At 38.6% G+C, this 15826-nt stretch overlaps 2 protein-coding genes across 4 annotated transcripts in view; one reads left to right on the top strand and one right to left on the bottom strand.

The window, feature by feature from the left end:
• LOC117295439 (structural maintenance of chromosomes protein 5-like) overlaps nucleotides 1–1598 on the bottom strand; it is a 44125-nt gene extending 42527 nt beyond the window's left edge. Inside the window, exon 1 of one of the 3 annotated variants that reach the window (XM_033778095.1) lies at nucleotides 1291–1598. In XM_033778095.1, coding sequence (XP_033633986.1) covers nucleotides 1291–1466 — 176 coding nt within the window. In that variant the 5' untranslated portion in view covers nucleotides 1467–1598. The remainder of the gene's footprint in view (nucleotides 1–1290) is intronic. The other 2 variants (XM_033778094.1, XM_033778096.1) reach the window with 2 other exon arrangements.
• A 328-nt stretch (nucleotides 1599–1926) lies between these two features.
• LOC117295344 (histone-lysine N-methyltransferase, H3 lysine-79 specific-like) lies at nucleotides 1927–15069 on the top strand. The gene is made up of 7 exons (XM_033777937.1): nucleotides 1927–2188; nucleotides 3590–4227; nucleotides 5112–5287; nucleotides 6460–6570; nucleotides 11190–11354; nucleotides 11963–12161; nucleotides 12800–15069. Exons 2-7 carry the CDS (start codon nucleotides 3636–3638, stop codon nucleotides 13171–13173), a joined length of 1617 nt encoding a protein of 538 aa, XP_033633828.1. The 5' UTR covers nucleotides 1927–2188; nucleotides 3590–3635; the 3' UTR covers nucleotides 13174–15069.
• The last annotated feature ends 757 nt before the right edge of the window (nucleotides 15070–15826 follow it).

Consider the following 15826-nt stretch of genomic DNA (forward strand, 5'->3'; position numbering starts at 1 on the left):
TGGAACGAAAAAGCTGAGTAAAAACATCACTGCGTGCGCGTGTCTTTGTAGTTGCGATAATCGTAACCCTCCATCCTCCCGACGGTCGGAGACCGGAGGGTTACGACACAAGACTGATATTATCGGTGTAACTAGCAGTTTTGACCAGTTTTTGCCAGACTCGTGATCAGATTCGTCCTTTTTTCCCACTTTCCAAAATCATGACAGACATTCTAAACACATGGAGTTGATCTTTATTGTATGACAACGTCATCTGGAACCCTTACAACAACATCATGAAAATATTTGGCAGAAAAAACGACAAAAACTTACCAAAAGACTGACTGAATATATCCATAATCCATAGCGGGGCCAACTAGTGATTTTGAACGTCGCACTTGCTTGGCAACAACCAATCAGCATGACCCAACCAAACAGTACATGTACATGTACATGTACATGCCTACATGTACATGTACATGCCTGCATGCTGCGCACTCGGTGCGGGGGATCGGTGCTTACACACACAGGCGGTGAGTTTGCAAGCTGGAATGGCCGATACGCATACGACAGCCATGGCTCGTCCAGATGCGTGTTTGGTTGGGTCACGCTGATTGGTTGTTGCCAAGCAAGTGCGACGTTCAAAATCACTAGTTGGCCCCGCTATGGATTATGGATATATTCGGTCAGTCTTTTGGTAAGTTGTTGTCGTTTTTTCTGCCAAATATTTTCATGATGTTGTTTTAAGGGTTCCAGATGACGTTGTCATACAATAAAGATCAACTCCATGTGTTTAGAATGTCTGTCATGATTTTGGAAAGTGGAAAAAAAGGACGAATCTGATCACGAGTCTGGCAAAAACTGGTCAAAACTGCTAGTTACACCGATAATATCAGTCTTGTGTCGTAACCCTCCGGTCTCCGACCGTCGGGAGGATGGAGGGTTACGATTATCGCAACTAGTGTCTTTGGTAACGCAGCAGGTGTTACTGCAAGAAGGCATAGTAAAATTACTAGCATTCGAATTCGGCTTCTACAGTTGAAATTGTTTGTTTTGAAAGTTGTATCTTTCAATCAAAATGACAAAGATCTACTTGGATGTTATATAAAACAAATAATGAATGTTTTTCATTCGTGCAATGGTGCGAATATGTTCATTCGTTGAAAGCTGGAATGTTCCATTCATCGGCTCCGCCTCGTTGAATAGAACATTCCATCTTTCAACTCATGAACATATTCGCACCATTGCACTCATAAACATTCATTATGTGTATACTATACAGACATATGTACAGACACTCTAGTTATTTACACAAAATTTTCCATCAGAATTCGCACAATCGATCCTTCCACATAACCCTTTGCGTTTTCAGCAGTCGGCTGCCCACTGCTGGTGACTCCATTTACCATCGTTGAATCATTTCGACTGCGATTCCTCCCAGCAGACTCATGTGAACTTCGTATGTTCCTCCTACTTTTTGAAGACATTTTGTTCTTTCATTAGGTTGTATTACTTTTTAGTCAGACAGTTGTCAAACTTGACACTGACAGTGTGGCGTGCAGACGTCGTACTCGTACGTTGCAGTACAGTAATCTGACGATTAATTTCGCGGCACAAAAACACATCGTGGTTTTTCCGAGCACGTTTGATGTCATTGTTTTGGAATGTTCAATTTTGTTCATGAGGGTAAAACTTTTTAGATTATTAAAATAAGTTGTTATTGTAACCCTTGCTAACTGAGATGTAATCGTATGATAACAAATAATATACCATTTAAAATAAAGAAATAATATTAATAATATTAATAAAACCAGAAATGATTTTGTTAAAAAAAAAACACCAGAAAGAAACAAAACTCTCTGCAGTAAAAAATGGCCCGGTCCATCCAATTCAGAGGCTTGCTTGCAACCAACTATTTTTTACGTATGAAGGTTATGGTCGTCTGGATAACAGTCTGAGCCGTCCTAGGAAAAATGATTACAGATTGTAATGTTTTTATTTTTAAGTATCAAACCACACATGCTGGGTTGCAGTGCTGTCTGTGATGGAGGTGGGCAGAACTTAAATTTCATGAAGGAAGCTGAAGATAAAGGAGAGTCAACAAAGTCAAGAGTCAACAACTGAACAACATCAGAGCACCTCCCATGTATTGTATAGAGTAAGTCTCTGTGGAACAACAGTGAGACGGCGTCAACGTTTATTCGATGAGGTGAGCCTTTACTTTACGTATCGTAAACGTATGCCTGGTTCACTCACTGACGTCTCGTGCATACATACATGTACTCAGGCGAGCAAGCAAACGTTTACCAATAACAATCAACTTTAATTTAAAGTTTATTATTAGTTCAGACGCCTGTATATGCCTGTATTAATTACTGAATATTATGTTTTACCATTTTTGCATGGATGGAGCTTGAGATGGAGGTAGAGTTCCTTGCTCTCTCAATATCATGGTTAAAAGTTAGCTCCATGGCAAGGGCATGGTTTAGGGCTAGCCCACCTTGTTGAGCTGTTAATATGGCTCCGCTTTTAACATCGGTCTCGTCTATAGAAATAGAACCCGGAGAACGCTGAGTGTCTCATTGTGCGTGCGGTTTCGTTGTGCGACCATTTTTATGGACGCGCACATGCCATTTTCATAACGCGTGTATGGCAAAATATTTTGCCATACAATTTTGCCATACTAGAAATGGTCTATGTGCGCTGACATATTGCCATGGCGGCGCCCAAGAACATGTCACGTTAAATGTAATTTTTGTACACAGATTTTTGGACCAATTTTCAAATCATCACATCTGGACAAAGTCATCGTTAATAGTAAGCCCTGTTATGTGTCATAGTAATTCCACAAATGTAAGGAATAAAATGAGGTATGTTGGAGTAGTATAGGACTTTTTTAAATGGGAGAAATTTGCAATCAAACTACCATACCACGCACTTTGCGACCTTTTAAAACTTAGCGTTTAAGACATGTATCGAAGGTGGGCGAATGGTGACAGTGATGAGACCGATGTTAAAAGCGGAGCCATTAACAGATCAACAAGGTGGGCTAGGTTTAGGGCCTAAATAATCATATTAAAATTAAAGACACTGGACACTATATATTGGCATTGGTAATTGTCAAAGACCTGTCTTTTTCCTCTAATGTAATATAACTAACGCATCTCAACATATGCATAATTTCGTTCCAGACCTCAAAGACAAAATCAAATTACTTCTTTCTCGAAAACTACGGTACTTCAGAGGGAGCTGTTACTCTCAGTGTTTTTTACTATCATCTCTCCCCATTACTCGTGATGGTAAATAACTTATAACTGCAGCAGCCGATTTCAAGAAACTTTACGCAACTGTGTAAGTCCCGCAACATATTATAGCGCAAGCAGTGAGTACCGGTACTACCTAGTAAGAGCAAGGACCATGGACCATACGGTATGGTATACCTTAATCGTGATATTCCTGCGTGGCTGATTTTGTTAGTTGTTGAATGACGAAAGGCATTTTGGGAAGGAACAAGGGGCATTTGTAAGCCCATTTTCTATCTGTACCAGCTGCTCCCACAATACAGAAGAATAATCTATGCTAAACCAAAACTATGTTCTGTATTTTGCAGGATCAGGATGAGCACTACCCCCTATAAAAGACAATAGCTACGTAGGATGGAGCAAGTAGCCGAACATGTTGCACAAGAACTTCTTGAGATGAATAGTCAAGCCAGACTAGCGAGTACTGCAGCTTACCTCAAAGAATCCGAAGCTCAAGTAGAGATACTTCAGCTTCAAGCTCAGACTGATCAGCTGCAGAAATCAACAATCTTGTCTACACAAGACAGTATCCATGATAGCCTTGCAACGCAGTTACTCAACAACATGGCAAGGTTGCAGCATGAACCTAAACAATTGATTCCAGATCAGCCATCGCAACAACAGATCTCAAGGTCACCTTCAACCACAGTCCATCAAACTTTGGGTTTTCATGGGAACAACAGCAATGTCACTTTTCATGACAACAGAAACTCCAATTTCAACAACGCACATAATGGTGACATCATGAACCCAGATTTGATAGAAACCAATAAGAACCAACAGGAAGCAAACGGTCAAAATGATGATGTATTTGTTGAAGATCCTCTCCCTACCTTGTTTTATGTCACGACGCTGGAGGAAGCCAATGAGGCTGTTCATAAATTTGAGAAAGAAACAGGAACCAAGTACACCTGTTATAAAAACACTGCAGGATTTGGAAATACTGGTAAATAATCTAAGTTTGAGAAATGTTTTGGAAAGGAAGACGGGCCTGATACTTCAGATAGATAAATGGAGGCAACAACCACCATGCCTGTGGTCATTGCCTTTGGGTCCCTCAAAATGTCCAGTAGAATTTCAGGTCTCCCTTGTAAAGGAGCCCATAATACAAGGAAAAAAACATTGCCCTTACAAGAATGAATTATCAGGCCATGAGAGATACTGACACTATTACTGATACAATAATGCTATTTTAAAGGCACTGGACACTGTTGGTAATTACTCAACAGAATTGTTAACATAAAAATTTACTTGGTAACGAGGAATGGACGAGCTGTTGATAGCATAATTATAAAACATTGTGAGAAACAGCTTCCTCGGAATTTATATAGGTTTTGAGAAAGAAGTAATTTTTTACTAAAATATTTGAATTTATTTCGAGACCTCGGCTGAAGTGTTTGAAAGCACAAAACTTGTGTGACAAGGGTGTTTTTATCGTCCATTAATTCTGTCACCAACTTCAACGACCAATTGAGTTCAAATTTCCACAGGTTTGTTATTTTATGCGTATATTCAGATAGTGAGCAGACTGGTTTTGACAATTACGTGTGCAAAAGGTGTCAAGTGCCTTTAAGTGATGCTTTTCACTGGCTTTTGAAGTACAAAAGAGGAAAACTTCTTGATTACAATGGCTGGAAATTGTGCAAGGTAAAAAAATTGCTCACTGGAAAACAAAGGCTAAAGATATTGTTATGATTTTCCTACAATTTTGAATTTCAAAAATTGGGAAAATCTCAAGGCCCAATATTGTGGTTACTTACAGCATCATTTGTCGACTGTTGTTTATTAACCCAACATTCTTATGCTCTCTCCTTTTTCTCTCTCTGATAGAATACAAGGTGGAAAAACCTCACAAGATTTACTTTGAAGAGAGGTCAGTGGACCTTTGTGGCTTTGGGATTCCTTACGATGGAATTCCTTTTGTAAACATCGGTAAGAAGGTGATGGACTGTGAGTATGGCATTGACCGATGTGTAGCAGCTAAACGGAAATACATGGAACGTCATGTAAGTATGTCATCAAGTTATAAAGGTTTTCAGATTGAGAACTATTGATTTTCTCTTTTAGTAAAAGGATAACAATTAGGACGACAGATTTCTCAATATTGAGAACTATACATTCCAATCAGGCTGACTGTTTTTCTAAATTTGTAATATTCAAATCTCATGTGGAGAAAAGATTTTAATCAGGCAAACATTTTCTGATTGGCTTATAACCTCTTTTGAGAAATGGATTCCGATCAGGCGGACAGGTTGTTTGATTGGTAAATATTCAAATTGTCATTTGGAGAAAGGATTTCAACATGTTCAATCGGGCAAACATTTCCTGATTGGGTAGCTGGCTTATTACCTCTTTGGAGGAATGGATTCAAATTAGGGTTACAGGTAAATCTGATTGGTGAATATTCAAATTGTCAATTGGAAAAGGGATTTCAATCTGGCAATATTTCCTGATTGGGTACCATTTGTAACCTCTGGAAGTTCAATAGGGTTCCTGACTGTATCATAATTGTGTACCATTAATTTTATACCCTCTTGAGAAAGGATTTCAATTAAGCAAACAGGGACTGTTCCTGATTGGGTATCATTTATAACCTCTTACTATGGAGAAAACATTTCATTCAGTCTGACAGATTTCCCGATTGGGGACCATGAATATCCTCATTTGGAGAAAAGGTTTTCAATCAGGCTAACAGGATACCCAATTGGGAAGCTTTCATTATCTCATTTGGAGAAAGGCTTGAGTCAGGCCAACATATTTGCCAGATCTGACTTTGATGTCCTTACCTCATCAAGTGGAAAGGATACCAATCAGGCAGACATTGTGACTGACAGGATAGTTTGATTGACTAAGTGTTAACCAAAATAATAGGCCATTGTTCTTGTCAAATCATTCTTAAATATGTGTCATACTCCAAAGCAGTAGTTTTTCTGGGTACCTTCTGAAAACTGAAAACTTAAACGCTTGACTTCTTGTGAAGCTCAAGCCCCTTCATTGTAAAAGTAGTGTTGATGTTCAGCATGTATTGTTCAACTCAATTCTTTACAAACATCAGCAATACAAGTTGTGCTTTATATGTTTGTCTTTGTAATTAAAAATTTAGGCCATGTTGTCACAATGATACAAGGTAATGTACAATGTATTGATGAATGTGTTTTTATTTCTTTTTGTATGACAGCTGTCAGATGTAACAATTATAAGAAGACCGTTAGCTCAAGAGCGCACCAAGAAAATAAAATGTAAAGCCCAGATCCGCATGAAAGAAATCTTCAAATATCCAGAATTTAAGGTAATCATAAGCATTAAATAACAAGCCTGTGAAAATTTGGGTCAATTAGTCATCGAAGTTCGAGAAAATGATGAAAGAAAAAACACCCTTGTTGGACAAATTTGTGTGCTTTCAGATAGGAATAAAAGGCTTCTAGCTAGAAGTCTTTAATTTTAGTGAGAAATTACTTCTTTCTCAAAAACTATGTTACTAAACACATCAACAAAAGTAAGTCCCCCCTCAACAATTCGTCATAACATCGTAAGGTAAAATATTTTACCAATACAACTAATTAAGAAATAATTATATGACATGTTTCCTAAGTGTTGTTGAAAAATGAAAGATGTCCATGAATTCATGGCTGAATGAGCTCAAATGGAAGACAAAAAATGCCCTTTTCAAAAGTCACAAAGGTTTATCAAATCTGGTGGCCAGTAATGCGTGTATCCACTACTCCTGTCAATGACTGCCTGGCATCGTCATGGCATGGAGGTCTACCTCCATGGTCATGGTGTTAATCAGTCTGGTGACACGCTGCTGTGGGATGGCATTCCACTGAACTTGCAGAAGATGGGACAGGTGAGCCAGCTTGCTGTTGGCGTGGATGTGGGGATATGCAGATCGCTTCAGCTAGTCCCACAGGGATGGGATTGAGGTCAGGCGAGCTTGCTGGCCACACCATTCGCTCAATGCCTTCACCAGCCAGGAATGCAGTAGATGTCTCCCTCTGTGTGGTCGGGCATTAATGTCATCCATGTACACAAATGCTCCACCATGGGCTGCAGCAAGTGGTGCAACATGTGGACGCAGCACTTGGTCAACATGTCGTTGTGCTGTCAGGTTGCCAGCAATCTGCACAAGTGGTGTTTTCCTGGTAAGGCTTATACCTCCCCGGCCACACCATGATACTCCGAACACCATAGGCTGTAACTGGTTGAACACATCACTCTGCATGTTGCTCTCCAACTCGACGCCACATCCGTCTCCGGCCATCAGGCAACTTCTCGTTTCATCGGTGAACAACACAACGCAACCTCTGTGACTTTTGAGAAAGGCAGTTTTTGTCTTCCAATTGAGCTCATTGAGCCATGAGTCCATGGACATCTTTCATTTTTCAACAACACTTAGGAAACATGTCATAGAATTATTTCTTAAATAGTTGTATTGGTAAAATGTTTTACCTATAGATGTTTCGACGAATTGTTGATGGGGGACTTACTTTTGTTGATGTGTTTATAATGGGAGTCGTTTCCCACAATGTTTTATACTACCTAGAGCTCTCCAATGCTCGTTACCAAGTCAGTTTTTAAGTTCATATTTGTTTTGAGTAATTACCAAACGTGTACCTTCCCTTTAATAAACCCTTCCCATGAAAAAGTGTAAATTGCACTACACGCAGCGCGTGCGCACTAACATTTTGGTTGTTAAAATGAGGGAACATCACTGTGTTTAATGACTGCGTGATGCAGACTTGAATGTCACTCAATTTCAATCAGTTTTTACTGTAGACGACACTACTCCATCAGTTACTCCAAGAGGGGTTTATCCAGATATCGGAAACTTGGTCATTTCTACAGAAGGTGTTCTCAAACTTTTGCGTACTTGATGTTAGTAAAGCTACCAGTCCAGATAACCTTCCTGCTAGAATCCTCAAACATCACGCCAGAGTTATAGCACCCATCCTTGCTAAAATTTTTGAGCAATCGCTGAACACAGGCGAAATACCACAGGACTGGCTAATCAGTAATGTATCCCCAATCTTCAAAGAAGGGGATCGTTCTAAACCATCTAATTACCGGCCCGTCTCAATTACATCTATGTGCTCTAAAATTCTTGAACACATCATCTTCAGCCACATCATGGACCACTATGACGACAATACCATCTTGAATCCCGCTCAACACGGCTTCCGTCCTGGGCATTCATGCCAAACTCAACTCCTCGTGACAGTTAATGACCTAGCTCTGGCCATAGATCATTGTAAGCAAGTTGATGCCATCATATTGGACTTTTCTAAGGCCTTCGACAAGGTCTCTCACAAAAAACTAATTTCCAAACTTAACCACTACGGCATTCGTAAGAACCTCCTACATTGGCTGCAAACCTTCTCAACAAACAGCTCCCAGCGAGTTGTCGTGGATGGGGAAGCCTCCGACTGGTGCCATGTAAGCTCAGGAATTCCTCAGGGTATAGTTATCGGTCCCCTCCTCTTCCTTACTTTTATAAACGACCTCCCAGACTCAATTCAATCTAACATCCATCTCTTCGCAGATGACTGCTTGATTTACAGATCAATCTCCAAAGCAGAAGACCAGACCATTCTCCAAAGAGATCTTAACAGTTTAAAATCCTGGGCTGATAAGTGGAATATGCAATTTAATGTCGAGAAATGTCATAGCATGACTATATCCCTGCTCCATAACAATATACAGTCGTCTTACCTTCTAGGAGATAAGTCTTTATCAACAGTTACTGAACATCCTTACCTGGGTCTCCTCCTGTCTCATAAACTATCCTGGAACAACCACATCAACAAAATCACCACTAGTGCAAATAAAATCTTAGGCCTTGTTCGACGCAACTTAAAACACTGCTCTAGGGACCTCAAGGAACGTGCATACACAGCATTGGTACGCCCTCGCTTGGAATATTGCAGTTGTGTATGGGACCCACACACAATATCAAATATCAACAAAATAGAAGCCATTCAGAGACGAGCAGCCAGATATGTTCTCAATAAATACCATCCTATGGAAAGTGTTTCATCTATGATCAAGGAGCTTAATTGGCAGTCACTGGAAACCCGTAAGAGAAATGCCAGTCTTACAATGATGTATCGGATCTCTCACAACCAACTACCATCCATAAATCCACTCAACTTTCTGACTCTTGTTCCCCCCCGGTAAATCAACGACCAGTTACCATCCACTGAAATATAATCTCTTTTCTCCCCGCACCAACATCTACAAAAACTCTTTTTTTCCCAAGAATTACCCCTGCATGGAACAATCTTCCAGTGCCTGTTGTCACTGCCCCGCTCTCCCAGTTCAAATCCACTCTTAATCTACCCTAGTTGCTTCATCGGTCAAACGCGTGCGTAATCTTGGCGTGATATCCCATCATGGGACTTTGCCGAGTAGCGAAGTAGAAACTTGTAGAAGTAGAAGTATGTGCCCTGCTTTTAATAGTCCACACATCTCTACAGCGTTTGGCTGGACGCATGCGAGAATATAATTTGCATATTTCATGGAAAGGGTCTATTGTAAGGAGTTTCTCAAGGCAATCTGGGCCTTATTTTGCGCTTTTGCTCAATGCGAAATTCTGCACTAAGAAATCTGTGTTTTTACAGTTCCCTGCAAGCGCACAACTTTACAGTAAGCAGAACCTTGAAATTGGGTCGTGGTTGTTGATTTTGTGGTTTTGTGGGGTTTTTTTTGGGGGGGGGGATGAAGGAGCAGTGGCTAGGTGAATTAGCATAGATTCCCCTTATATTAGGAAAAGTCAACAGCTTGGGCGATATCTCAATATTATCGAAAATTGCGATACCATTTCTTAAACGATTACCATATGGTCTAGATTTTTTTGTTAATCGAATTATCGGCAAAACGTGGTTTTGATGAAGTATCACGATGTATTCCCTAATTGAGAATTCTTGCAACCACAAAGGGCTGTTTCAAAAAATATAAAGTCCCAGAACCAACCGAAATTACAGGGTTTCTTTGAAAAAAAAAATCAAAGTCTTTAGCGCCCAGGCGGTCTAACACACACTACAGAAGCAATACAATTGTATAATTTTCCCTCTGTGTGTGGAGCCGGCCGTGTGCCGCGAAATGAAAACCACTTTGGGATCATAACACAAACCACAACCCATTAGAAGTCACCACATGTGCATTATGGATGCTTTATAGCACAATATGCACACATGTAAGAACAGTCATGCGTAGTAGACACTTAAAAAGACACTTTATGTCAGTATGTGTGTGTAATTGAAAGGCCCAGGTTTTCACACCATGGGTAGACAGTACACCCAACAGATGTACATGTGTACTGATCGATTTATAGAGTATTAAAATTTGGCACTAAGGTGTCGAGTTCAAATATGAATCACCATATAACCAAATATCGTGATATTTTTTGGACGATACATCGTGGGATAATAAAAGCAATATCGCCCAAGCTTATATTCAAATAAACTTTTCATTCAAGACACCGTACACTATTGGTAATTGTCAAGTACCAGTCTTCTCACTTGGTGTACATATCTCAACATAGGCATAAAATAACAAACCTGTGAAAATTTGAGCTCAATTGGTTGTTTAAATTGCAAGAGAATAATGGAAGAAAAAACGCCCTTGTTGCACAGAGGGGGCTTTTGGATGCTTGATTTCAAGGCCTCAAAATATATTTCTGAGGTCTCAAAATTGAATTCAAATATTTTAGTCAGAAATTGATTCTTTCTCGAAAACTACACTATTTTAGAGGGAGTCGTTTCTCACAATGTTTTATACTATCAGCAGCTCTCCATTAGTCAGTACCAAGTAAGGTTTTATGCTAATAATTATTTTGAGTAAGTACTATTACCATTGGTGTCCAGTGCCTTTAAACCAAATAGTTATGCTGTAATGCCTTGTTTTTAACAGATCTCCATTGACACATCCTCTAGGAAGAAGAAAGTCAATTTGTCCATAGCTCTAAGGGAAGCTCTCAAAAGTGGATCAGTTAAGGGTGAAAAAAGAATCTATATTCAGTTGCCGAGAATATCAGATCACAAGAATCATCCGCTGGGAGAGGATGCAGTCAAAGAGGTTTGTCAATCAGAAAAATGTTACTGGTTATAGAATTGTTTAAAAAAATGGGGTTGGAAAATGTTTGAACTTGAAAAAGGTAAATTATTGGTCAAAGTGCTTTATTGCATTTTTCATGTTTTCTAAATTGAAGCTGAAGAATACCTCATGACTCTTGACTTTACAAATGCTGATGCTAAATAACTCTTTCTTTCTTGCCCCTATTAAAAGTACTCTCTGTAGTCTGTAATTGTTTTAGTATAAGAGAGATAACCCTGCCTTTCTTGATGATAAAGCCAGCCATAATTACAAGAAAAACGATAAGGGAAACTGACTGGGTTAATTTTAAAATGATTTTGGGGGTGAACAAAAAATGAACTAGAGTGGGATTCGTACCAACGACCTCCGGATTAACCGCCAACATAGGGCTACATAGCTTAGTTTGTAGAGCGCCGGCACGTTAATCCGGAGGTCGTTGGTTCGAATTCCACTCTAGTCAATTCTGTGTACGCCCCAAAATACTTACAAGAAATTAACCAAGTTTTGATTGACTAAAGGATGAAAACTTCCATTTTTATCCTAAACAGAAAGAACTGGCTTTAAATCCTGTTTATGGTTGACTTTCTCAGGTGAAAACATCATTGTCTGGGAAACAAGCATTGAAAGAGGTGAATGCACTAAGCTGGGATCTCTTCATTCAACAGTTTGGCAATGTTGTTGAACATGGACAAGTTGTTGCATCTGCTGCCTGGGCTAAGAGACCCTTTGTTAACATGAAGGCATTGCATAGAGCTTTCTGTGAATACTTGGACTCAATGACACATGCAGGTTAATGTCTATATTGTTTCCTAATATCACTCTCAGAGAAAAGACTTTATATGTTGTAAATATTTGAAGCCTTTTTTTGGAAATGGTATAGTATTAGTTAATCATTTATGTGGAATGACCCTAGGAAGTGCATGACAGGGTGGATGCCACAATTGTATTCACTGGTATCTACAGCATTCTGTAATGTGAGGCACTATTCAAATTTAAATGACAGCTTCATTATATTCTTTTTCACATGGAAACTCAAAAATAAGAAACTTACTCTTTTGAAAGATTTCTTTCATTATCTTAGTACGGCTTGCTTGACTTAACTTCTCACAATGATGTTGTCATCATAGTAATGGGAGACTTTAGGGACGCTTGGTGGCAGCAGACTTACCAGGTAAAATCCATTGTTCTTGGTAATGTTGCGTGCTCAGAACTACGTAAACAATGGAAATTTACCTGGTAAGTCTGCTGCCACCTAGCGCTCCAAAGTCTCCCATTGCAGTTGGTTTGATGATTGAACCAATGTAATATTAGAAATAAATAAACGGAATATTTATTTGTTAAAGCTGTTACAGGAACCATGGTTGAAATAAGTGTAAGCTTATTGAGATTATTTAAACAACAGTTGTTTTCTTTCGTCATGTTTGTAGGGAAAGAGGCCTTAATCCGATGTTACCCTAACCTAGAATCCACCTCACCGAGAGTCTTATCATCTGATACATCTTGTGAGTTTCATAAACTTGGACTCCATTTACTATCCGCTGAAGAATCCTCACTACTGACGCAGCTAAACTCCAAATATAGACACAACTTTCACTTCCCATTCATTGTTTGTATGCAAGAATTGAATAAAGAAATGTTTTTCACCGAGTTACAAAAAAGGACGCAGAACTCCCGTGAGACTGAAGCACTGAATGCTATGAAGGAAATCAAGAAAATCGCATGGCATCGAATACTCAATCGATTACGGATAAAAACATTTGCAGCTTCGCAGAAATTGTGTGAGGTGAAGCAGAATACTTAGGAAAGTTGAATTTTTCTTGCCAGAACAGAATACGAGAGTGGATTGCCAAAGAGGACGAGAGTCATGTGCCAGGGAAGGGGCAATTAGTCCAGTCAGCAAGTGCCTCGCACACATCTTTCCAGGAAAGAAATTTTGTCAGTTTTTTAAAGTTAAAACTTGTGCCAAAGATATTTCATTACAAACATACATTTTGTGACTGTTTGGTCGCAACAGTCATTCCTAATTTTGTACAAACCCTGGATCCTCCTGTGCTTTTAATTGGCAAAATGAGAAGTATTTTAAAACTAATTAGGCTCTGCATTCACCCATTCTGTTAAAAAGTGAGTGCCCACAACATAAATATTTGTTTTGATCTTCCAAGTGCCTGAATACTGTTCAAAGCAATTTTTGAGTTTGAAAAGAGACTCTTCAGTTTTTATATGTCTGTAAAATGCAAGATCATTGTTATAGTTTGTCCTGAGAATAATCTCTGCTTAATATTGTCATCAACCAAGCTGGGCCCAATTTCATAGAGCTGCTAAGCACTAAAATCTGCTTAGCATGAACTTTCTTCCTTGATAAAAACAGGATTACCAACAAAATTTCTATTTGATGGATATTGCCTGTTGTTGGCTTATCCTGAAAATCACATGGAAATTTGGTTGGAAAACCTGTTTTTATGACATTATGAAGGCAAAAATTCCAGGCTTAGCAAATTTTTGTGCTTAGCAGCTCTATGAAATTGGGGCCCTGGTATGGCTGTCTGAAGTATGATATGATATGATAGCGGGAGTGGCCTTACCATGTTTACTATTACTTATTCCCGCCTGTCATAATTATCAATCCTAATTCTTGCGTTTATCATTCATATTTTTGGCCAATTTCATCATACAATTCTGCAATTTCACCATTTTGGTCAGCAATTGTTTTCCTTTTTATCTGTTTTGCATTTACATCACCTAATTTGGGCAATTTCGGTTTGAAATATTAGTTTCAGTTGTTGAAATTTTGCGTTTACGTGTTACATTCACATGCATTTCCTGTGTCCCAGGGAAATCTGTCCGCACAAGATTCTGTCTCGCATTATTGGAAACTTAACAGAGGCTGAAAGAGAATGATTCAAAAGAGGGCGCTGTCAGAAGAAGTTTGTACACAGTTAGCCGTAATGGGGGGACATGATATCCTACCCACATGCACTTTGATTATTCCATTCTGCAATTCCATATAGGTTTTTTTTTTGTGAGCAAGTCTCGAAACCTAGCTTGTGGGCAATTTCACCAAGTTCTTCCCAGTGTTGCAATTCACTGTTCTACAGTTCACTGCTTACTATAGGTTTTGTAAAGATTCAGCGGTAGTACAACTTGCTCTTAATTTGATTGAATGTCCATACTATTTTGTTATTCATTTCTGGTAGTTTCACAACTTATAATGTAAACCAGTTTCAAGAAACTACTGCGGGTAGGGTTTTATCAAGAAACTACTGCGGGTAGGGTTTTATCAAGTGTTAACATCTATTTTATATAATAATGATATATTTGTGTCTTCATAAAATCCATAAATCACACTGCTTGTGCGATAATGGCGTATCCGCTACGACTTTTCCCCGCTCATTGTTGGCTACGACCCGGCTACGCTTGGTCAAAATAAGCGAGAGAATGCAGCTGCCCGACCTAGGAGATCCCACTGGTGACTGGTAAAAAATCTCTGCAATTGAGTCCATTTCAAGTTTTGAATTCATAAATTATTTTATTAACAACTTACTTTATCTGTATTGCTTTTGAAGTTTATTAAAATGATCAATCCTGTTTCTAAAAATTATTAGGGTCAAAATACATACAATTAGAAAATATTGATCCTTAAAGACAATGGACGTGTTTGGTAATTGTCAAAGACCGGTCTTCTCACTTGGTGTATCTCAACATACATGTATTCATAAAAAAACAAACCTGTGAAAATTTGAGCTCAATCGTTCATCGAAGTTGCGAGATAATAATGAAAGGAAAAAACACCCTTGTCACACGAAGTTGTGTGCTTTCAGATGCTTGATTTTGAGACCTCAAATTCTAAACTTGAGGTCTAGAAATCGAATTTGTGGAAAATTACTTCTTTCTGGAAGACTAAGTTATTTCAGAGGGAGCCGTTTCTCACAATGTTTTATACCATCAACCTCTCCATTGCTTGTTACCAAGTAATTTTTTATGCTAACAACTATTTTGAGTAATTACCAATAGTGTCTACTGCCTTTAATTCAAAGGACAAAACTGTTCTAAGATGGAGGGTCTGATGAAAGAATATCTTAAAAATCTGTAATGAAGCAAAATTATAAAAATGGAAGTTTTTCACCATGATCTTCATACATAACAGTTTTGAGCAAATCTGTGAACAATCATATTTTCAATACTACTGTATCAACTAGTATACACCCTTAAATAAAAGACCATCACATCTTTCCACATTCATGTTTTTAGAAGCATAGTACAGCACATAGCTTCAGATCAAGCATTATAATTAAACATCACAAATGAGTTGTCTTATCAAATTGTGTAAAGGCCATTTTAATTGCAAAGTTGAATCACTTGAAAAAAAGTAAAAGAAAACAATGTGAAATGTAACCTCACTTAATTAAAATTCATCCTGATTTGATTAAAGTTGATTCACTTGATCATTCATTGAA

Source organism: Asterias rubens, chromosome 10 (genome assembly GCF_902459465.1).
Source record: "Asterias rubens chromosome 10, eAstRub1.3, whole genome shotgun sequence".
NCBI classification, from domain to species: Eukaryota; Metazoa; Echinodermata; class Asteroidea; order Forcipulatida; family Asteriidae; genus Asterias; species Asterias rubens.